At 41.3% G+C, this 22092-nt stretch overlaps 8 protein-coding genes, 1 long non-coding RNA gene and 1 other non-coding gene across 12 annotated transcripts; 4 read left to right on the forward strand and 6 right to left on the reverse strand.

The window, feature by feature from the left end:
- Positions 1–3: 3 nt before the first annotated feature.
- LOC124193825 (alanine--tRNA ligase, mitochondrial-like) lies at positions 4–3749 on the forward strand. Of its 2 annotated transcripts, none has more exons than XM_046587798.1 (8): positions 4–465; positions 529–783; positions 853–1050; positions 1114–1258; positions 1348–1487; positions 1568–3011; positions 3082–3429; positions 3495–3749. In XM_046587798.1, exons 1-8 carry the CDS (start codon positions 185–187, stop codon positions 3699–3701), a joined length of 3018 nt encoding a protein of 1005 aa, XP_046443754.1. In that variant the 5' UTR covers positions 4–184; the 3' UTR covers positions 3702–3749. The 2 variants fall into 2 exon arrangements, with proteins under 2 accessions (XP_046443754.1, XP_046443755.1); XM_046587799.1 differs by having other exon boundaries at positions 323–465; positions 858–1050.
- On the reverse strand, positions 3693–5881 carry LOC124193831 (putative L-aspartate dehydrogenase). Its single transcript, XM_046587815.1, has 9 exons — positions 5655–5881; positions 5375–5562; positions 5249–5300; positions 5123–5160; positions 4917–5012; positions 4451–4588; positions 4327–4369; positions 4215–4254; positions 3693–4127 (listed from the first exon to the last, which is right to left on the reverse strand). Exons 1-9 carry the CDS (start codon positions 5695–5697, stop codon positions 3920–3922), a joined length of 846 nt encoding a protein of 281 aa, XP_046443771.1. The 5' UTR covers positions 5698–5881; the 3' UTR covers positions 3693–3919.
- LOC124193832 lies at positions 4029–7856 on the forward strand. The gene is made up of 4 exons (XM_046587816.1): positions 4029–4155; positions 7090–7262; positions 7343–7524; positions 7593–7856. The coding sequence occupies exons 2-4, from the start codon at positions 7106–7108 to the stop codon at positions 7677–7679; spliced, it is 426 nt and encodes a 141-aa protein (XP_046443772.1). The 5' UTR covers positions 4029–4155; positions 7090–7105; the 3' UTR covers positions 7680–7856.
- Positions 7795–10115, reverse strand: LOC124193827 (transmembrane protein 145-like). Its single transcript, XM_046587810.1, has 12 exons — positions 9990–10115; positions 9834–9908; positions 9688–9762; positions 9418–9618; positions 9269–9353; positions 9127–9198; positions 8908–9057; positions 8665–8837; positions 8401–8573; positions 8309–8337; positions 8145–8236; positions 7795–8074 (listed from the first exon to the last, which is right to left on the reverse strand). Exons 1-12 carry the CDS (start codon positions 10083–10085, stop codon positions 7853–7855), a joined length of 1443 nt encoding a protein of 480 aa, XP_046443766.1. The 5' UTR covers positions 10086–10115; the 3' UTR covers positions 7795–7852.
- LOC124193833 lies at positions 8470–10570 on the forward strand. The gene is made up of 6 exons (XR_006874497.1): positions 8470–8608; positions 8678–9019; positions 9112–9204; positions 9271–9335; positions 9414–9559; positions 10037–10570. It is a non-coding gene; the product is annotated as an uncharacterized LOC124193833 (long non-coding RNA).
- Positions 10571–11530: 960 nt separating this feature from the next.
- LOC124193830 (mitochondrial import receptor subunit TOM40 homolog 1-like) lies at positions 11531–13563 on the reverse strand. Its single transcript, XM_046587814.1, has 7 exons — positions 13178–13563; positions 12885–13019; positions 12568–12830; positions 12403–12508; positions 12203–12334; positions 11992–12137; positions 11531–11934 (listed from the first exon to the last, which is right to left on the reverse strand). Exons 2-7 carry the CDS (start codon positions 13003–13005, stop codon positions 11761–11763), a joined length of 942 nt encoding a protein of 313 aa, XP_046443770.1. The 5' UTR covers positions 13006–13019; positions 13178–13563; the 3' UTR covers positions 11531–11760.
- Positions 13564–14072: 509 nt separating this feature from the next.
- On the reverse strand, positions 14073–16280 carry LOC124193617 (extensin-2-like). Of its 2 annotated transcripts, XM_046587531.1 has the most exons (3): positions 15929–16086; positions 15504–15769; positions 14073–15224 (listed from the first exon to the last, which is right to left on the reverse strand). In XM_046587531.1, the coding sequence occupies exons 1-3, from the start codon at positions 15930–15932 to the stop codon at positions 14217–14219; spliced, it is 1278 nt and encodes a 425-aa protein (XP_046443487.1). In that variant the 5' UTR covers positions 15933–16086; the 3' UTR covers positions 14073–14216. The 2 variants fall into 2 exon arrangements, with proteins under 2 accessions (XP_046443487.1, XP_046443486.1); XM_046587530.1 differs by having other exon boundaries at positions 14073–15769; positions 15929–16280.
- Positions 16281–17173: 893 nt separating this feature from the next.
- Positions 17174–19247, reverse strand: LOC124194965 (tetracycline resistance protein, class A-like). Its single transcript, XM_046589380.1, has 5 exons — positions 18951–19247; positions 18722–18892; positions 18020–18655; positions 17537–17956; positions 17174–17477 (listed from the first exon to the last, which is right to left on the reverse strand). Exons 1-5 carry the CDS (start codon positions 19062–19064, stop codon positions 17361–17363), a joined length of 1458 nt encoding a protein of 485 aa, XP_046445336.1. The 5' UTR covers positions 19065–19247; the 3' UTR covers positions 17174–17360.
- Positions 19248–19699: 452 nt separating this feature from the next.
- On the reverse strand, positions 19700–21211 carry LOC124194967. The gene is made up of 2 exons (XM_046589382.1): positions 21079–21211; positions 19700–21019 (listed from the first exon to the last, which is right to left on the reverse strand). Exon 2 carries the CDS (start codon positions 21017–21019, stop codon positions 19922–19924), a length of 1098 nt encoding a protein of 365 aa, XP_046445338.1. The 5' UTR covers positions 21079–21211; the 3' UTR covers positions 19700–19921.
- Positions 21212–21884: 673 nt separating this feature from the next.
- LOC124195140 lies at positions 21885–22075 on the forward strand. Its single transcript, XR_006875148.1, has one exon. It is a non-coding gene; the product is annotated as a U2 spliceosomal RNA (small nuclear RNA).
- The last annotated feature ends 17 nt before the right edge of the window (positions 22076–22092 follow it).

The following is a 22092-nucleotide window of genomic DNA, read 5'->3' on the forward strand; positions in this document are numbered from 1 at the left end:
CTCTGGTGGCCATAGCTATTACTAGTATTTTCGTCTGCTGCTAATTTGCATTTTGCATTTCACGAAATTGGCGCTAAAGGTTTTCGTCCCTTTTTTTGTCAGTGATTAAAATTGTTAAATAATTACATTATTTGCTATATATTTGTATGTTTTTCAAGTTTTGGGTTTAAAGAGTTTGCTTAAAATGTTTAAACGGTTAGCCTTGTTGACGAAATTACATCGAATGAAGAGATTGAAGAAGTGCACGTGCTTGTATCATTCCGGCTCGTCCTCGAGAGAGATTCGAGAAACATTTTTGGATTTCTTTGCCAAAGAACATTTGCACTCTCGAGTGCCTTCTAGTTCTGTGGTTCCGTATGGAGATCCTTCTTTAGCTTTTGTAAATGCAGGAATGAATCAATTCAAACCCATCTTCCTCGGCCAGGCTGCGCCTCAGCACCAAAGAGCTGTTAACAGCCAAAAATGGTAAACATTTTGCTACTTGATCTTGTTGTACATTACTCCAGTTAACCATACATTCATGTCTAGTATTAGAGTAGGTGGAAAACACAATGATTTGGACGATGTTGGAAGAGATGGCTATCACCACACATTTTTCGAAATGCTTGGGTCATGGTCATTCAACGACTACTTCAAAAAAGAAGCCTGTAGCATGGCCTGGCAGTTACTTACTCAAGTGTACCGAATTCCACCTCAAAAACTGTTCATCACATACTTTGGTGGCAATCAATCGCTTGGTCTACCATCAGATGAGGAATGCAGGGAAATTTGGCTTTCACTTGGGTAATTTTGAAAGCAGGTGTCCTCCTTTTATTTTATTGATCAACTCATAAAAACCTTGTTTTGTCACAGTGTAGCTGCTGATCACATTCTGCCATTCGGTATGAAAGACAACTTTTGGGAGATGGGTTTAGTGGGTCCGTGCGGGCCCTGCAGTGAAATTCACGTCAACAAAGCCAATTTGGAAACAAGTCTAGCCAGAACGTTGGTGAATCAAGGAACCGAAGAAGTTGTAGAAATTTGGAATCTAGTCTTCATGCAGTACAACAGGTAAAACATGACATTGTGAAAGTAATATGTTGTGCCAACACATCAATTATTTTCTCGTGACAGGATATCTAATCAAGTCTTGGAAAAATTGCCGGCTCATCACATTGATACCGGTATGGGTCTGGAGCGGTTGGTGGCTTTCCTGCAGAATAAAAACTCCAATTACGATACAGATCTTTTTCTTCCCCTAATCGACGCTGTTCATAAGGTAGAATCATTTTTCAATTGTTTCGAGTTTAAAGAATAGGTGATATTTTATTCCCCGTTTTTTTTTTTGGTTTGGAAATTTTTTATCAGATTTCAGGTGGAGTTTCGTATCAGGGTTCCTACGATATGCAGTCTGCTCAGGGTCAACGTGACTGGGCGTATCGATTACTCGCTGATCATAGTCGGATGATCACGGTGGCATTGGCAGATGGCGCATTCCCAGATAACAAGTGAAACTCATTATTTGATTTTTAACCATGATTCGCTTCAGTAATGTCATTGAATGCGGTTTTGTTGTGTTATTCTACAGTCATCGCCTGCGGCGGGTGATGCGACAAGCTATGGTAACGAGCCGGAAGTGGTTCAACCAAGATGCGTCACTGTTGCTGGAACTGAGCCAGCGAGTTGCAGACATGATGGGTGGAGTGTACCCGGAACTAAGTCGGAATTTGAGCAACGTCCACATGCTTCTGCGGTTCGAAGAGGACATCTTTCGCGACCATCTGGCCAAGTCCGGCCGAGAGTGGTCCGCCATAGTCAACCAGTTCCCAGAGCTATCAGCTCTTCCAACCGACCAGCAACCCGGACTTATTGCCGGACTCAGACAATTAGAAGACTGGAGACGTTCTTCCGGCAGCGACAAGATATCCGGCTCCCTGGCCTTCAAGCTTTATAGTACTCATGGCCTGCAGGAAGATTCCCTGCAATTATTAGTCCAGCTGAAAGGATGGAACGTCGATTGGCCACAATTTCATCAATTGATGGCCGATGAACGAATGTCTACCAAAATTCAATCATCCGCTGCTGTCGGCTCTCAGTTCCAGTGCGCCACGTCTCTCAAAGTTGCGCCAACTGTTTGGCAATGCCAAGACGTCTGCTCTCGCAATGCAGAGGGTCACTACACTTTCAAACCATTCGACGCGACCGTGACGGCCCTCGTTAGCCAGGACGGGCGTACGATAGAAGAAGCTGCCACTGGTGATCGAGTAGCCGTGATTGCAGACAAGAGTTGTTTTTATTACGAAGCAGGCGGACAGGTGAGCGACACTGGTCGATTGCTCTGGCCAACCGGTGCGGGTCAAGTGGAGGAGATTCGACGTGTCGGCGATCACATTTACCATCTGATAAAGGTCAACGAAGGCAACCTTCGAGTCAATCAGACAGTTCAAATGATGTTAGACGAGGACAATAGACTCAACACAATGGCCAATCACACTGCGACTCACCTACTGCAAGCCGCAATCAAGGATATCCTCAAAGTTACTTGTCAAAAATCCAGTTACGTGACACCAGAGCATTTCCGTTTCGACTTTGGTCTCTTTCAATCGGAATTTACGCTAGAAATGATCTCGCAAGCGGAATCGTCGGTCCGAAATTGGATATCCCAGCGTCTAGCCGTTGACCGATTGATGTTGCCTCTCCACCAGGCCGTCTCTCTCGACGGGATCACGCTGGTGCCCGGCGAGGGCTACCCGGATATGGTCTCCGTCATTCGAGTCGCCCAAGAAAGCAGGAAGGACGAGGCCATTAGTCTTGAACCTTGTTGCGGAACTCATGTCCGCAATACCGCCGATTTGGAGGAATTCGCAATCCTGAGCGTCAAGTCGGCCGGAATTGGAAGCCGGTCCGTTAGAGCCGTTACCCGCGCCACAGCTAAACAGTCACTGTGTCGAGCCGATGATCTGAAACGTGAGTTGAATCTCCTTGAGGAGATGTTCAATAAATTCAACGCTGTCGAATTCACCCAATTGAAGGTAACCGATTCATTTTCGTCCTTCAGTTTCAGATATCTTTTAATCGCTCGCAATTTATTTATTGACGCAGGAATTGGACAAGACCTTGAAACAGTTGCGAGAAACTATTAGCAGCGACGATGTGCCACTGATAGTCAACAAAGAACTTTCTGTCCGATTAGAAAAATTGGAATCGTACGTTCGACAAGCTGCCCAAGAGACGTTAGCGCGGCTGATGCAGCACCAAGTCGAATCGGCTGTCAGCCATGCGGGTCCCGCATCGTTTGTTATCGTCTACCTGTCAATACCGCATGAAATGTTGGATATCGGCCGGGCGAAACTTTCTTTGATCAAAGCAACGCGGCACTGTCCTCACAAACCGATTCTAGTCTTGGCTTCAGACGATGGATGTTTAATTGGCCGCTGCACGTTCCCTCAGGTATTGTTTTTTCCAGACTTCACACTGATAAGTTTTATCTAAATTTAGTATTGACTCGCCGATAGGAAATGGTCACCGGAGACTTTGATGCTGAGAAATGGAGCGGCTACGTCATCCGAGCTATCGGTGGCAAAGGGAGTTCTCCTAAAGGTCAAGATCCGCGATTCAACTACAATATCAGAAGCCGTAAATTAGTCAACGATAGCGAAGAATCCGTCCGACAGCAGGCGCTGTCCCTGGCCACACAATACGCCAAGAGTCGATCGTTGTAACAATTTTTATGTGTAGAGAAAAACAACCATACAAGAAAGAAAAAAATTCCAAGAAAATAATATCGAACATCCACCTTAATCCATCACCCACGAACGCTCAGTGGTGTATCTTACAGCGTAAGTTTTTCGAAATTAAGAGCAGACAAAAGCGCTGGAATGTTGTGTGGATTTGCAATGTAGCAGGTATGTGTTTAGCATGGAGTTTTTCTTTACGCCCTTCAACAGAGGATGAATCCTGTTTCTGGATGGTAGCCATGACGACGTGCCGCGTTCAGAAGGGACGAGAAGAAGGATCCAAATGTGGCCGTACCGGTGACAGCGCCGGGATCGGCTGGGTTCTTGCGAATCGTCTTGGTGGTGAAAGTCCTCCCGTCACTTTGGGACGGTCCGGTGACCTCCACTTCAATGACGTGCCAGTCCAATAAGCTGCCAGAGAAGATTCCCACATTCCAAGGTAAGAAAATCCTATTTTAGTACTGGTTTCCCTTTTTGTTTTTTGTCTTGGTTGCTTACCTTGGATCGGCTATAATCCTTCCGTAGACCATGTCGAAACCTGAAAAGGAATTTCGAAACATTTATTGAAAATCGCCGCACCATTAACTTCAATCACGAGTCGCACTTTTACCTAGATTACTCGCAGCCACAGCTGCCGCCGCCATAGTATTTACCTATTTAACCAAGTTAAAAACAAACATTTATCGCGTCATCAAGTCAATATTAGGTATAGACGCAAAGAAAATGAAACTCACGTTGTTGGGCGCCAGCGGGCACAATTGACGGACGGAGCCTTCGTACACGACTTTAGGTTCTGTAATAGCCGTTATGTCACCTTCAGAATCAGTCAACTTGAACGATGACGGGTGTTTCGCCATTGTGATCGTCAGACCCTGACAGATACCGAGTCCCAATTGATTAATCAAACGAAACCAAAATTTGATGACTCAATTCTTTCCGACCCACTAATTTTTAATTTCTTTTTGCGACGTAACCGATGACTCGGTTCAGGTGTCTTTAGTGGATATACGAGAAAAATGCCAACAGTTAGTTGTTGACGTTCGTATTGACCTAGTAGTAGCTTCGTAAAATTGTGTCTAATTTAGGAGTCACGCATTTTATACGATGGGAAGAGAAGATTCTAAATTTGGGTACGCAAATTTCCTTTTTCTGGGGCAACTTGTTTAGAATGCAAACAGTATTTTGTGGGTATATTTTTACCTTCAGACTTCCTTGAAGTGCCATTCTTCTTATGTCCTCCCCACCCCAGAGGGCGCCGCTGGGCACGTAGACAGCCCGGTTTTGTGTGTTAGTGGCCTATTTAACCAAAAGTTTGCGACGTCAACGTACTGTCTGTAGGTTACTTTATAGAAGCACTACTATTCAAGGCACGGAAAAAGCTCCTATTTTTGTTTAGCTCTTTTTACCTTTTGCAGTAAATCGTACGTTTCCTGGTCCGCCAAGGCTGTTTAAATTTACAATACGTATTGATCTTTTTAGAAAATGATTAGCTTGTACAAGTTTTGATTGAGGTAGACAAAAAATGAAAATACCGGTCGGGCTTCCGATGAAATATGCTCCGTGTTCCAGGAAAAGTTGGCCATACTATTATTATCATTCGTCGTATCATTAAGGATATGGTAGTGGATAACGTTCTGGAATGTTACTGGTTTATTTACCTTCTTGGTTATGGAGGGGTGAGCCACTTCGACAATCAAATCGACTTCTAATTCGAAAATGTTTTCCAATTTGTCCAAGATGAGAGATGGCGCCACGTGACGGTCAATCAAAACATTCTTGGATCGATTCCACACAAAAGCAATTTCGAACTGCGGATGCGACTCCAGCAGAGAGTAGAGATACTGACCTATATTGCAGATGAACCGGCGATCACTACTACACAGTTACTACTTCTCTAGCTCTAACATAAACAACAAAAACTTGTCACTAGTTTCTTACCCAGGTGTCCAAATCCTACTATTCCAATCCGGAGTTTAATCATGGCTCTGATTCTTTTGATTTTTTACCAGCAAAAACTGTTGCAATCTGACAGTTGCATGCACACTTGTTGTTGAATCGCTCGTCGAGCGTCTTCACTCCTCCAAGGTCGCTCACAATTGGTTAGAGGGAGGGAAAATCGCCGTAACAAACCCGGCCATACTCCGCAGGGGAAAATGATGGGGAAAAAATCAGGCCGCCGCTCTAGCGGGTATCATTCAAACTACAACATCGTTACAGGTTGAAACATAGCGGGATGAGTTCCTCTGTTTGAAAAGCGCCCGAAAAATCGTTAATCGTCGTTTCCGGAAACTATCCGTCGACGAATGAGATAGCGTACGTCATGGCTGCAGTCAGTCCAGCTTTAAACGACTTTATAAAACACTGTAATTCTATTTATTTGATTTCTTTCCTCATATCCTTTTGTCCAATTTGAAATCAAATGCTCTCTGAAATGCGAATCATTGAAATATGATTGCGTTAGCAAGAAGAGACCCAGCTGGCGGGCAGTCTGATTTCTGAAAGTTGATAATGGCAAATTCATATTTAGAACTAGGGTGAGCAATTCAACTGGAGTAAAGTTTGATTTCAGTCTGGATAATAAGGCCAGGGCAAACGCTTCGTGAGAGCTATAGTGGGTTTCAATTCCAATCCTATCTTTAGAACTTAACAAACGAAATAATTCGATATCATTATTTTGTTCAATTGTGTTATTTGAACCAACATTTTATTCTTTTCATTTCTCATTTTACGTCACAGAATTTTTTCTAAGTAGCTCACTTGCATAATCCGTATTCTACTTAGATGCTGTCTATGTACTTTTCTAACCTGCTTAACGGTGTTTCATGCGGCTCTCGCTCAGTTTTTTCTTTGTATGCATTATGGGAAGTCTATCCCAACTTTTTCCCGCGTTAATCGATTCACCACACTTCCTCCCTCACACACAATATTGATTTTTGTGCATATTAAGCACATTATTATTTTGATACACACGTACACACTTCTTATTTCGAGTGGGCATGCGTGATCACCTTAGGTCTCGTGGGTTTGTTTTGACAACGCCAGTTGATTAATCGGGCGAGACTTTTTGAATTCCGTTTTTCAACTGCGTACGCATCAAGTAAAAGCAACCACATTTTCATCGGCTCAGGCCCTGGCTGGTTGGTGGACATTGATCCGGCGGGGGAGCATAAAATATTTGTATATTAAACCTCCTCCCCCTCAGAAGTTGTGGTCTCGTTTCGGTCCATCTGACCGACCTCAATCTATGTGAAACGCATGCGTTTCCGATTCTTCCTCCGCTAAACAAACAGAATAGATGGGGCACCGGTGGGTTTGCTAAAGACCCCGTAGTTGTTCATCCCTATGAACTGACATTAGACGTCATGATCTCCAGGTTTCTCTGCCAATAAATGGGGTGCGGTGCTTCGAATCAAACCAGCGCATTGGAAGACTCGTCTCCGAACGGCCGTACTTCCTTGGACGAGGAACTATCTGAATCGGGCGAGACAGCCAGCCTTACGCATTCGTCGCTAAGTTACGAACTTCAGCCACCGCAGCCCATTAAAGGTAGCGTTTCAATAAACACTGGCACTAAAACGCTTTAGCAAGAAATTGGCTCATTGGTTTCTTTTTTAAAATTTTCTCAGAAATGAAAGCCCCAATAGCCTTTGAAGTGCCAGGACAAAACCCAGATGAAATCGGTGAGGGTGTTTCTATCATTCAAGCTCATCCGCCAAGGCGACTGAGACGTCTGGAAGACGAACAAGTCAATTTGTCTGCGGAAGAAGTTGAGCGCCGCCATGCTTTGGCTGAACAACGCCGACAAGAGGTTGTTTCTCGATCGAATATATTTTTTTAAAAGGTTTAGTTACTAAAGTTGATTGTTTTATTATTAAGGCTCTGCAGATGCGCGTTCAAAGTGCCCGCCTTTCGACGTCCAAAGGACCGAGACGTCAACTGTTGGCTCCGATAACCAACGAATAAACGCGAATAAATTTTTGCACTAAATCAAAAGTAAAAGGCACCAAGTTTGAATCGCACGAACCCCTTAAAAGAAATCCCGCCTATCAAAACCACTGTGATATTCTAACGAGTGACATCAAAGAAACTGTGCGATGTATTTTGCACGCATTGAGAGAATACACGGTAAATAGACATTAATGGACGGCTCCGTTACTGATGGCGTAGATAGATCCATTAGGGTTGCTGTAACGCAGTGTTGGCTCATAAGGATGGTGTGGAAATCGATCCAAGTCTAAATGGTTAGGAGACAAGCTGTCTTCCGACTGGCCGCTAATGCGTTGTTCCATTACTCCAATCTGGGACGTACGGACATGGTACGGGAAATTGCTGTTGGCCGCGTTGGGGCGAGTCAGCACCTAAAGCCATTCACTTGGTTACAGTCACACCACTTGAAAACAGCAAAAACACAGATCATCAATAATGTACCAAGAAAGCCAGAAATCCCAGAAGTGCAAATGAATGTTCCACTCCAACCATGGATGTTTCTCTCACCCATTTGTCGACCAGATGATTAGAAACTAAAGATATAGCTCGGTAATTATTTTTATTTTATTTTTGTTATGTTATCTTGAATTAACGCATTTTCTTACGTATTATGATGACAGGACCAGAGACGAACCTTGTAACAAGAAACGGTAATAATAAATCAGTAACCAAAAATTCATGGGCTCATAAATATTACCATAACGACGAAAAGAAGAAAAATGGCAGATAAAACCCATTCTTTTCCGGATAATGTTTCAAAGTAAAAGCCAAACCATAAACAAATGTCATCCATCCCAGGAATCGCAGAACCAGCAGTCCATATCCCGCAGGGGACTCGTATACGTAGAGAACTTTCCCCGGATCAAAGTACTGTTGTTCAGTACACAAAAGTGATGAATAAATAGGTAGGTTACTCTCCTGAATCTGTAATTAGTACGCTCCTAGCTTCCACGTCTTTTACCTGTCTTTCGTAGGTGAAGAGGGCGATGTAAGTCACGCAGTAGAGCGACATGAAAACAGTCACCTTGACAACCGACCGTGATCGAAGTCTAGCCCGCGTCACTGTGTAACCTTTGCCCAGCAATATCAGCATCAAAATGTAAAAGATTTCCGATGTGGCCTCGAACATCCGTCCTATGAAAGGAGCCGATCAAGGAGACATTGACATTTCCATGTAGAAATGCCTTTATTATGTATTTGTTACCTAACGTTTTCAGACCAACAGATCCAACTCCGTCGTTAGCATATTTTCCGTAAGCGACAGTTAGCAGAAAGAGGCCGACTGCTTGGAGAAGAACGCTCGTGATGAACATCTTGTAAGTGGAATGTAAAAGCTGCCTCGCCTTCAGCTCTCCTGCTCATTATTATGCAGACGTATTAATAAATGTAATCAATTTGTTCATTATAGATTCACAAGACTTACTCCCGCACATGATGCACACAATCGACAGAGTAACTTGTGCCAACAGGAAACCAATCAACATATGTAAAATATCTGAAAGTAGAAATTTTTTATATAGGAAGCTTGTATCGATCGGTCAGAATTATTTTGAAAATATGTTTACAGAATTCGTCGGCGGAAAATTGCTGGAACCAAATATCATCACTAGGCCCGTTCGTCATCCAGAAACGGTACTTGAGAGACAACCCCTGTCAACGATGAATTATGGATTATGTTTATAGTGATCGATTTTGAATTATTACAACTAGTCACCTTTGAAGATGGACAGTTACTAACAGCAATGAACCACCAACGCTCCCTCGACGAACGGAAGGTCCTGTTTCCGACGCACCGGTATTTAGCCTTATCCTGATCCAGCCGGATGACTTGGCATTCCGCCGACCGAGATGCTGAGGTAAGGTTGATTATTTGATTGTTTTCGATTAATAGAAGTGATTCGCGTTCTTCGCAGCTCTTTAGAAAGACATACAGAAGCTTTTTAGTAGGATCCATTGCTCATAAAGATACAAGGGATTAAGTTACTCTGGTTTGATCGTAAGCCAGTGGCCACTGATTGGGTGTATCATAATAGAGCAAAAGCTTTTGAACGGCGTAATCCTTTGGGCAAACGAGAACGAACGGGGATTAACGGACTTTATGTATGCACCTTGTTAAATCAATTTTCTTACTAAATCGTACTCGACATCATACGTGAATCTGCCTTCCATCGAGAGAAAACAAAACCGAGCAAGGAACGTCCATCTCTGTTGACAAATGTTATTAAATAGTCGAAACATCATTTGGCTGTTGAATAACAATAACAATAACAATAAAGAACGACAAACCTGGACTGGATCGTTGAGTTGACCTTCGACATATTTTGCCGACACAGGTGGAAACAGGAAGCAGATCAAGGCCGATATCACAGCCAGCCGATTCATGGCTACTCAATAATCATCGGCGAGACACGGCCAAACTCTGACTGTAACAAATGCTGGGCACTTGGAGTGCAGTCGAGGGCCAGTATACTAAAGTGGGCAAAGGAGGGTGGTGTAGGGGTTGGGCAACGATTGTCCTGTGACTATGGCAACCATAAAGGAACAACAGTAACAGCCCGTGCTTGGGATTTCCCTCAAGCAAATCGAAGTTTACTTATTATTAATACTGTGTATTTTTTTTTAGAGATCAACTAATTATGTTTCATGGCTTTTTTAGATCGGCTAGACGTTGAGCTACTGGTATTATCATCTTTTACATTTGACGACAAAATACTTTTCGAATCTTCAACTCGTTTTGCAATCCATTCTGGAACGTTGCTTGGAGCTGCCCAAGCGAGTTGTTTGTTGTACATTACTGCCATCACTGCACAATGAACACCAACCAATCCCAGAATAATCAAGTTTATGTGTAACAGCTCTCCCAGCAGGTAAGCGTGGTGGCCGTGAAGAAGTACGAGACCCAATGAGCCTGAAATCACGCGAAAGACTAATCAGTATTTATCTCTTGATAGAAAATAACACCTGCAGTATTTACCTATAAAGAGCGGTAACACTTTCATGCGACTCCCGGTCCAGTTGAGCGAGCTCCAGTGAATAATCTGACGGTAAATACGCGCAAGGTTAATTAAAATCGTGATAAAAAAAGCAACATTACAAACATAATCAAACCTTTTTCGTGTAACTCGACGAATTCCATGTTACGTAGCAATATAAATGATGCGCCATAACAAAAGTGTCTGCCATCCAAAATTGGGTGACGACGACTTGCGAAGTTGTAGCAATTGTCAGAGTAGCGAAAAGAAAGAAGTATTGCAATCGTGCCATGTCTTTTAATGGTAGTGCACGAAACGATAAGGCGATATGAGCGTGAGCAAGCGAAAGAAACCCCTCGAGAATGAAGAGAACGAAACAGAAGATGTCGAATGGCGTTTCCATCGTGTTAGAATTGCGAGTCTATAAACAACAATGACACTTAGTATTTTAAAAATAAAACTGCACGTACTACATTCGTTAATTCTTAAATATCATCTTCACAATACCTATATCTCTTTACAGTACGAATCCCCTCACATTTGTCAATGTCTACATAATAACTTTACCTTTGTTCCTCGTTCCTTAGAAAATCGACATGAATATGTGTTATGGAGAATTGAAAAAATTGTGTAATTAATCTCAACAAACTTACGTTAATTTATAATACAAGTTTCACCTTTCACGTACATGAAAGTTGAGAAGAAAAACACCTGCAAAACTAGCACACCTTGAAAGCTTAACGTCGTCTGTAACCAAGAAACCGTTATCTTTAACGATTTCAAACCCGAATTGGTTTCGGATTTTGAACCGCAACAGCATCCGTCGGCGCTAAGCTATTCTATTGGATGAAATGATTCTGTAAAAAAATTCTGTTGTATTAGGCATTTTTACTAACGAGTGGGTTTGTTATGAACAAATAGTTAGATCAAACGGCTGTCCAGGAATTGAATGATATTTAAAGATTCGGATGGCATGATTGTACAGCTGATTCGATACCAAATTGTCCATTTTCATGTGGTAGATTTGAATTGACTACAAATTAATATGAAGCTCTCCTTGGCATCACAATAGCTATTTTTTCGTTCTAACCAATAATTAATCCGCATCCCAGGCGGAATTGATTCTTGGAGTGGTTCATCAAACCACTGAGAGCAAAAGTAAAAGGAAGAGGTTGTAGTTTCTTTTCCAGTACACCGCCAACAGTCCAGTTGGAGTCTAACATTCCGCGGAAGACCAAATTTGCTTTTGGTAAATCAACCTAAATTTCGTTATGGATTAGACATGTGGAATCAATTTATCTCAATATGAGGAATACCTGATAACCTATAGATGCAACCGATTCTTGAGCTCTAATATTGGTTTCTAGTTCAACACCAATCTGAACTTGTTCACTCGCTTTTTGGTGGAAACAAAGATGCAATCCAGAACCGCCCACCGTACCACTCAGATTCCAGTTGGAACCTAAGTATAAAATGAATATTAATTATTTTTCAAAAAGTGGACAAATATTTATATTTTTTAAATACCTGTGTATCTTCCAACACCGGAAATCACAGCAATACCTCCACCCGGTATTCCAGAGCCATACTGGTAGGCTACTTCTCCACCGACGGCAACGTTAGGCATGACAGACTGGAGGTAATGAAGTACGGATACGCCTGAAAAATACATATGAAGTAAGTGGGGGGAAAACAACAATAGTTTAGTGTAATTACTATTACATTACCTGATCCATTGATAAAATCAGGATTCCCCATTGTTAATGAGGCTGTGTATGAACTGCCTTTGTAGTCTGTAGTCAATTGTGTGGCAACAAATTTTGAGTTTTGGATCTAAAAGAAAATTAAATAGTTGAAGGAAAACTGTCAGACTTGCAATTAATGAGATTTACCTGCGAGACAAACTTCATCCGAGTGTTCTTATTCAACTGGTGGATTATGTTTGCATTTAAATTTCCACTAGGATCAATGTCTCCAAGTAAAATAGGATATGCTTCAGATGGACCATATTGTTGTGGGCCAACATATGTGGCACCAAATCTGTAACCTGATGGAGTCACCGAACTCATGTTCAGTGTGTGTGAAATTTGGAAATGATTGCTGAGACCCTTATTCACCATAATCTTGGCTCCCTCAAAATTGACTGGGAAAACATCTAAAAAAAATAACAGTGAGAATCATGTGTCAAACACTTTAACAATTATGCAACCTTTGGTTTTCTTGTGTAAATCTTCCACTGTTCCAGGATTTTCTAAGGGATGTTCATCAGCCACTAATGCAGGTGGTAATGGAGGTGGCACAGGGGGGCCAGAAGCTAAGACATTTCCCATTTTGAAACAATGGTCTATCATTCAAAATGTAACATATTATTAAAACATGTAAATGTAGATTAACACAAAGATAACTCAAGTGAATTCTTTTCTCTCCCAGTGGATCAAAATAAGCCACCAAAATTGTGTTTCAACCAAATAAACAGATAACCCTATACATTTCATAAATCACCTTTCGATTTACTAGTTTAAAGTAATAAAGTTATGTTCTTGTAGATAAACTTCCAAAAAAACCATGTGCCACTATGCAGAAGTGAAGAAAACCGGCCAGCAAGAAACACAAGGCAAACGAATGGAAGGAAGGGTAGAAATACGGGAATGGAAGTTTTTCTTGCTAGTAGAGATGATCGGAATCGATACGAAAAATTTAAAATAAAAAGAAGTTCAATAATTTCAGAGAGCACTTCAAAAATACAACTGCAAAATATTTTAGGTCCTAATATAGTACGCATTGGCAATGTGATTAATTTAGCTTGTAGTAGTTGTCCGAAAATTAATTGGATAAAAAAGCACATAAGAGACCAGTGGTCTTTATATGTGAAAACAGTAATCAAGAATACTATTAGTCAGTATTTTTCGATCAAATCTATAAATGTAAGCACAGGGGTACTTTCGCGTCCAACTGGTTTTTTGAAATGGTTACAAGCGATTACAAGTGCCTCTAACCATAGACATCATACATATGCTTCAAAGAGGTTTTAAAGTAAGCTTTCTAAGTCTTCTGAAAATCATGTTTTGCTGCTTCTATTCGACAAGAGGCAAATCGTCTTCAAAATGGGTTTCATCGATTCCATTAAGTGCCTTTTACTGAGTCGGTATAATATCCAAGTAAGAAAAGATCATTTTCCTGCATACTCTCATCTTCATTTAAATACTGCGAAGAAACATTTCTGCCCGACTTAATGTGTTGACCAGATTCCGCTCATTCGGCGCAGACCGCTGGAATTGAGAGAAAGATTTCAGGATTTATTCACTTCTCTCTTGTAAGTTGTGACTCAGGCCGCTCACCGTATCTACGATGCCCGTATCATAAATTTGTTCCAAATAAATGTAAACATAAAATCTAATTTTTAACCACATAAATATTTTTATTGATTATCTCATTAAGACACCACATTCCAAACCAATTGACTATAGAAGATATGGAACAGAGATATGCCGTAAAAAAATTCAATTAACTTTAATAAAGACTATACATTTTTTAAATAGCGCTAATAATATTTTGGAGCTTCAGTGTAGTAAGCTGGGGCAGCGTAGGTTGTGGTGTAGTATTCAGGCGCCTTGGTGGTGTAGTACTTTGCTGGTTCAGTGTAGTAACTCGGGGCAGAGTAATATTTGGGAGCCTCGGTGTAGTAAGTTGGGGCAGCATACGTGGTAGTGTAATACTCGGGGGCTTTGGTGGTGTAGTAAGTTGGAGCCTCAGTGTAATAAGCCGGGGCAGAGTAATACTTCGGAACCTCAGTGTAGTAGGTCGGAGCGGCATAGGTTGTTGTGTAGTATTCTGGTGCCTTAGTGGTGTAGTATTGAGGAGCCTCAGTCTGGTAGTAGCTTGGAGCTGAGTAGTACTTGGGAGCCTCAGTGTAATAGGTTGGAGCGGCGTAAGTTGTTGTGTAGTAAACCGGAGCCTCGGTGTAGTAACTCGGAGCTGAGTAATATTTTGGAGCCTCAGTGTAGTAAGTCGGGGCAGCGTACGTTGTTGTGTAATATTCGGCCTTCTCGGTGTAGTATTCAGGTGCCTTGGTGGTGTAGTAGCTTGGAGTAGCGTAAGTTGTAGTGTAATAAACTGGAGCTTCGGTGTAGTAAGTTGGCTCAGCATAATAAGATGGAGCAGCAGCAGTGTAGTAAGTTGGGGCTACATAGTACTTGGCTGCTTCAGTTGTGGTGTAGTACGGGGCAACTGTGGTTGTGTAGCTTGGAGCAGAGTAGTATTTCGGGGCTTCTGTGTAGTAGCTGGGGGTAGCATAAGTAGTGGTGTAATAAACCGGGGCTTCAGTGTAGTAGGTGGGGGCAGCATAAGTAGTGGTGTAATACTTGGGAGCCTCGGTGTAGTAGGTCGGAGCTGCATAAGTGGTGGTGTAATACTCCGGAGCCTTGGTGGTGTAGTACTTGGGCGCCTCGGTGTAGTAACTTGGAGCTGCATACGTGGTGGTGTAGTACTCAGGAGCCTTTGTGGTGTAGTAGCTTGGAGCTGCATACGTGGTAGTGTAATACTCAGGAGCCTTTGTGGTGTAGTACTTGGGCGCCTCGGTGTAGTAGCTCGGAGCTGCATAAGTGGTGGTGTAATACTCAGGAGCCTTTGTGGTGTAGTACTTGGGCGCCTCGGTGTAGTAACTTGGAGCTGCATACGCGGTGGTGTAGTACTCAGGAGCCGTTGTGGTGTAGTAGCTTGGAGCTGCATACGTGGTAGTGTAGTACTCAGGAGCCTTTGTGGTGTAGTACTTGGGCGCCTCGGTGTAGTAGCTTGGAGCTGCATACGTGGTAGTGTAGTACTCAGGAGCCTTTGTGGTGTAGTACTTTGGTGCCTCGGTGTAATACGATGGAGCTGCATACGTGGTAGTGTAGTACTCAGGAGCCTTGGTTGTGTAATACTTGGGTGCTTCGGTGTAGTACTCGGGTGCTTTAGTTGTGTAACTGGGAGAAGCGTACGTTGTTGTGTAGTAGGACGCCGTAGTTGTGTAACCGTACCCGGAAGCCATCGGTACACCCATGGCCGATCCGGCCATCAACGAGACAACAGCCAAAAGCAGCGACACGCCGTAATAAGCTAAACAATGAGAAACATTGTCAATCGTCAGGTTTACAAGTGTCAATCAAGAAACGCCGTTATCATAAATTTACAAAGATATACTAATACACAAAATTACGATGAAGAAACACGAGATTAACCAGATGACATTAAATAAGAAACGGGACAATAGTTTACCCATGATTGCAAACTGATGTTCAGTTTACGACGAAGAATGTAGAAAGTGCAAATTGCTTTACTGCTGTTGTCGTGTCGGAGATGCTCACTCGACTGATTTCCAATTACTTTTTCCTCTCTTTTTATACGTTTTTTTGTCACCCTGTTTGACGTCTGAACCTATTCGATAATGACGTAACAGACGATATTCTCACCCCACCTCTATTATTAACCTTCTTTATCCAATTTCTATAGCCACTGGCAATAGAGTATAAAGAAAAAAAAAGAATAAAGAATAAATGGATTGATAAATGTGGATGTAAAAGGAAAGTGGTTACAGGTAATTAGAGAAGTAAGAAACAGAAACTGCCTCAGGGTCAGAGTTTACTATCGATCAAAACATTAAACAACTTCACGTGGAAAATAAATTTAACTTAAAATATTTTCAATTACTTCTTCGAAATGTATTTTTTTTTTTCTTAATTTAAATTTAAGGTGTTGATTTATCAAGTGATTTATTATTTTATTTTTTCATTAGGAAAAAAGGCATCGAATTCAGTCATGAGAGTCATGCAACACTGTACGACAATAACTTGGCGCTTAAAATGTCGTGGTGCAAAATTTGCACAGATTTCCGGTGCTCCATGTGAAACGTTTCTTTTTTCTCTAGCTCAATTTTCTTTGAACTAAGTGCAACGTGGTCGTTGCTTTCAGTACTCGTTGCTCTCAGTAGTCTCAGCAGTCTCTTTCGTGCTGAAAGCCTGAAACTAGATAACAATGTTTTATTGCATATGAGAGAATTTTGTGCCATTCCAACATGTGGTCAGGCTTGTCCTTTTACAATTGAATCAAACAATGTGATGCTGAAAAATCTTGTTGAGCCATGCACGTGTTGAGTCTGTGTGATGAAAAACTTTAGATGAGTGGAAAACTAGACTTGTGTATTGAGACTTGAGAATTCCCTTCACGTCAGTGACTAAAATTCACCAGATTTACTATTGCTGCTTGCTTCAGCTGGCTTGCTGCAACATGGTGGTCGAACTCTTCATCAAATTCCATCCCTTCTCCCAGAGGTAGTATTAGCATGCGATGAATATTAAACCATGATCAGATTTTATTATCATACTGTTTGAATCTAGGCTTCAATGAATTCCACTTCAAGATCGAAACCAAGTAGATGTAATCAGCAGCATTTTCCCCATCATTTTCATTCGAATAAGGTAGGAAGAATCTGCAACATACTTTTTCATTCACTAGTCAGGGGTCTGAAGTTTAGATCAGGTTTATTTTCAACAATTGACTGAGTTTGCAAACGGCTCCCACTTATTAGGTTATAAAAGACGTTTTTGAAAATTTACAATTTTGCTGTGGCGAAACAAACGACAATGTGTAGCAGCTGCAGTTGAAAGATTTCCTTGGTCGAAAAAGAAAGAGGAAATGTTTTGCGTCCAAGTTAATCTGTTGAAATTTTGTTCAACTCCAAGTTTCGTTGTTTCACCCAGTCTCTTTTCAAGAGGGTGACCACTAGTATCAGTATAACAGCGATGAAGGTCTCGACGACAAAATTGATCTGGGAAAAAAATCGTAAAAGTTAAAACATCTTGAAATTTCTATTTACACTTTTTTTACCTGAGGGAAATATTCGATGAAAGCGTTGTACAGAAAGGTGTACAGTGTTTTATCAACAATCAGCCACATGGACTCCAACAGTCCGAGAAAAGATAGAATTTTTCCAATGTCTCGTTTGTCTGGTATGCTCGTAATTAAAGCACGCAGGGCGGGCTCGATGCTTCCTTCCAGTGCACCGATTAAAGTTGCGATGATAACCAACCACCACATTGAAGGCCCGGTAATGCAGGCTAAAACAATGTTCCAGAGAGCAATCGACACCAATCCGAATGTAGCGACAGTGTGATCAGATAGGCAGTAATACGATGCTAGGCCCACCCAAATCACCATGCCCACCTGATGAATAGCTTCGTCCGTTCCAGACCAAATCGAATATTGAGTGGCGTCCCATCCAAGTACACGTCGAGCCCATAGGTAAACCTAACAAAAGTAGAAAGAAACTTGAAATTAAACGTTAAATGATTAAAAGTTAATAGATCTTACTTGATGTCCTTGAACGAGAAAAACGCCCAATTTGACAGCCATTAGTAACAACAAATGAACTCGACCTCGGTGTGGGTAAGCTTTAAAAACTGCTCTTCCTAGGTCGAGTACATATCGGTATGGTTTCCCTTTCGAGGTGGTTTCTAAAGGCTGGACGACACTTTCTTTCACGACAACAACGACGTAAATTATACAGAAAGACCATAGCGTTCCGGCGACGGCGAAAACTGCGACCGTACCGTATGACTTGTACAACCAGCCTCCCATCACGGTTCCGATTGGCCCTCCCATGTACCAAACAGCGTCCATCCATCCCATACGTTTCGTTCTTGTTTCCGCCGATGTGATATCGGCCAAATAACTGTAAACTGCCATGTTGAATACGACCCAGCTTCCTGTCGCATTGACAGCTATCGTAGCCGCGAAGAGAACTTCCACTGGCCAGGAAGGGTTGAGGGCAGTGATAATGTAAATTATCGAATACAACACAAATCCTCCTAGAACGACTGTCATTGGCAGTTTTCTACCGTACTGATCACTAATTGACCCAGCAAAAAGAATGACCAATACGGGTAAAATGCTGGCCATCAATCCTTGATAATAATTGAAAGTGTTTTGGTATACTTGTACAGCTTCCTGAACAATTTAATTTTCGTTAAATGATTTTTAATTAGATAATTGCGTTTTTTTTTAATCTTTTACTTGAACGTCGGAGTGATTTCCATCATCCATTGCCATGCAATCTTCTTGACTAAAGTTGAGATTTACTCGACAAACACGATCAATCTCTAGTGTATCTCCAATCACGATAGTGTTTCCCTCTGCTATCATTTTCACAAAAAGCATGGGTTCGAGCGTAACATGGCTCATTGCCTATTTACGAAATTGTCGATAAATTTCCAAAACAAAATTACATATTGAAAAAACGTACCGTTTTGAACTGTCTGAAGGCTTTTTGAAAAGAACACTTGGGTTCAGCGGGTTCAATCACTGGACTTTGTTCATTTTCTTGCTCGATCAACTCTTCTTGTTTATCAGACGGCATCTCCCCGACTTTGACCGTGCAGGTCGAGTGCTGGCTGTCGACTGTTTTCTATTATGGCTTGTGTCTGGCATGCACCATTCAGTCGTTGGAGCAACGGCGGTCGAATTGCGTACTTTTGCTGATCATGCAACAGCTGTTGTACTGTCTCGTGTGTCGAACCTGATGCATCTTCCTATTTTTGAACGAATATGATATTCTTTGTCGGTCGAATCTACTACGCAGAATTTTTCTTACAGTTTCCGCGAGTTTCCGTGGTTCAAATTCTGTTGGTTTCAAGCATGTTTGATGCAAAGGTTGAAAAAGGGGAAATTTTATGCTATGTATAACACCTCGACACGTGATTCTAGAAATGGCTATCGGCATTTTTTATGCATCAAGGTAACATAACCGAAGTTCTTGTTTTTTAGAGGTGTGGCCATGTTTTTGCTCCGTAGCAACTGTTCTGTTTGATAACAAAAAGTATCTTCGTCTATTGTCTCGTTCGTTTCTTTTATCATATAGCGAATTGACTTGTTTTTTCAACAGCTTATGATAAGATAATCAATTTTTGACTTGCCGTACCTAGGAAACCTTTTTTCAGCAATTTTGCTTACACCACTTAATTTAAAAACATTAAATTTAAACACAAATATCCGTCTTGTTTAAAAGTGGGTGTGTAGTTTATTGAACTCGTCCAACTGAGAAAATCGAAAATGCATCGCCTGATTTTTGTCTGTTTATAAAGTCAAGCTATGTGTATTGATTTATCTCCAACTTCATTCAAAATCTTCTACGAAAAACTACTGGTACTACTAAAGTCATAGAGTCATAGACATAAAAAAATTGTTTTCTCAAGTCAAAATATCTTGCTATCCTTTTCATTCATCAGCATCAGTTTCATCCCTTTCAGCAAGCTCTTCTTTAGTTTCGTCACTGAATTCCTTCTCTAGATCATCTGCCATTTTTCGTAGATTTTGAACGGTGGGAGTCTCTCCCGTTTCCTTGCAAATGCGTACCATGTAGATCACGTCAAGTACAACAAATGCGGTAGTTGCAACACCGGCTACGTATCGAACTGTTTTTGTCATGGCCATCGGTGTACCTTTGAATGCAGCTTTGATCTGAGCAACTTCTTGAGTTGTCGCTGTGATGGATTTTGCTGTTGAATTCGTGTAGACCATGGCAAGTCGGATTAATTCTGGTTTATTCAAAAAGTTCAAGCAAGCACCAATAGCTTGTTTAATGCTGCGAATGTGACTTATTATTAAAGTGCACATTTCGGCTAAAGCTTGCAGAGATGGACGATCCAGGGGTATAGGAAGCTTCTGAAGCAATTCTTTGATTTTGGGGTCTACAACGTGATTGACCGCTCGACTGATTTGGGCATAATCTCCATTTAAAGCGTGAGTTATTAATTTTTTAAATGTCAACAGCAACTGCAAAAATGTGTTTTCGGATAGCTTTTCGAGTATCTCCAATGTTGGGCGCAACCGGGTGGCACGAACCAAATACTGCGGATCAATTGAGGAGATATCTTTGATGTGCTTCAAGTGTTTATCAAGCTTTTCTTGCAAAGGAGCAAGTGAATTTTTGGTCATTACCAAGCCGGTAATATTTGCTCCAGCAGATGTTATTGCGCCCATGATACCAGTCGCTGTTGCAGCGGTGGTTAAGGCGAGAGACACTCCAGCTGTAAATGGAGCAGCAACGAGTCCTCCAATAAACAAAAGTCCTGATCCAATACCGACACCAGTCCCAACACGATCAGCGATCAAAACGTCGGAGTGAGTTTTCTCTAGATAGTCTGCCATATCTCTTAACTTCTTGACGATTCTTTCTCTTTCAAGATGAATTTCTTTGGTTTTTCTTTCGAGATTATTGATACCTTTTGGAAGACATTGTAAAGTACTCAACAGCTCTAGACTTTCGCAAGGTGAAGCAGCAGTTTCTGTACAGACGGAATTTTTATTCCCCATCTAGAATTTGAAGTAACTCCTGTTATTTTTTAAAGATAACAAACTTTTAATCAAAATACCGTAACCAAGTGAAATTGTACAGTGAGGTAGTCTTTAATTAAAACAAATATTCCGTCACGATCTTTTGCAATATGGACACCGCTGCACAAGTTGCAATGTTCAACTGATAAACTGAACAATGCAACTGAGAATAAGAACCACGACGAAACCATTAGTCTTTTTTTTTGATAACACGGAAAATAAGAACCACGTCGTCATTTATCTTTTTTTTTAAATAATGCACACAGTTGAGAAGAAATTATTTCTAACTTTAAATTACAATTTTTTCTTCAAGCTTATTAAATAGGCGTAACGTTTCTTTTTTCTTTCGCAACCAAAATTGAAAATTCGCATTTAATTACTTATAGGTTTTAACTTGAAGGGTTCGTTGATTTGTTCTTTTCCGAAAATATTTCGTTGATTGTTTAAACCGTTTGAACATATTTCGGGACTATTTTTTTTGTTTTGTTTAAACCGTTTGTATAAACCGTTTGAACAATTCTTTCTAAATTCGTTTGATTTCGTCTCCAGTAGATGGCGTGCGATAGCCCGGGGCAACAGACAGAATAGCGTCGCTTTGATATTTTTCACTTGTTGAGGGGAAACAATTTTTCAACTGTTTTGATTGAACGAAATGCCAAAATTTCTTTTTAAAAATAACGAATCATGAACAATAAAGACGCTGATTGATGCTACGTCAAAATTAGGTAATTGCCGCTCACGGTCACCATTTTTCTGTATTTGAGCGATTTTTGAGACCCCCGATTAACCAGTGCAGTTCTGAATCGGCAAAACCTTATATTCCCCACCAAATCATTGTTAAAGTATCGCTTCTCGGCCTTTTGGCTAAGATCAAAGTGTAGTATCTGTTCTTATCAGCTTAATATCTGATACGGGACCAAATGGTCCCCAGAATATTAAACTGATTTTTGGAAGCCGGCGGGAATACAGTGCTTGCACTGCTCCCGCCACGGGTTGACCCGGTATTGCAGTACCTCCGGGATCGGCTCACCCTCTCTGAGGGTTATCAATAA

The sequence above is a fragment of the Daphnia pulex genome, chromosome 5 (genome assembly GCF_021134715.1).
Source record: "Daphnia pulex isolate KAP4 chromosome 5, ASM2113471v1".
NCBI lineage: Eukaryota > Metazoa > Arthropoda > Branchiopoda > Diplostraca > Daphniidae > Daphnia > Daphnia pulex.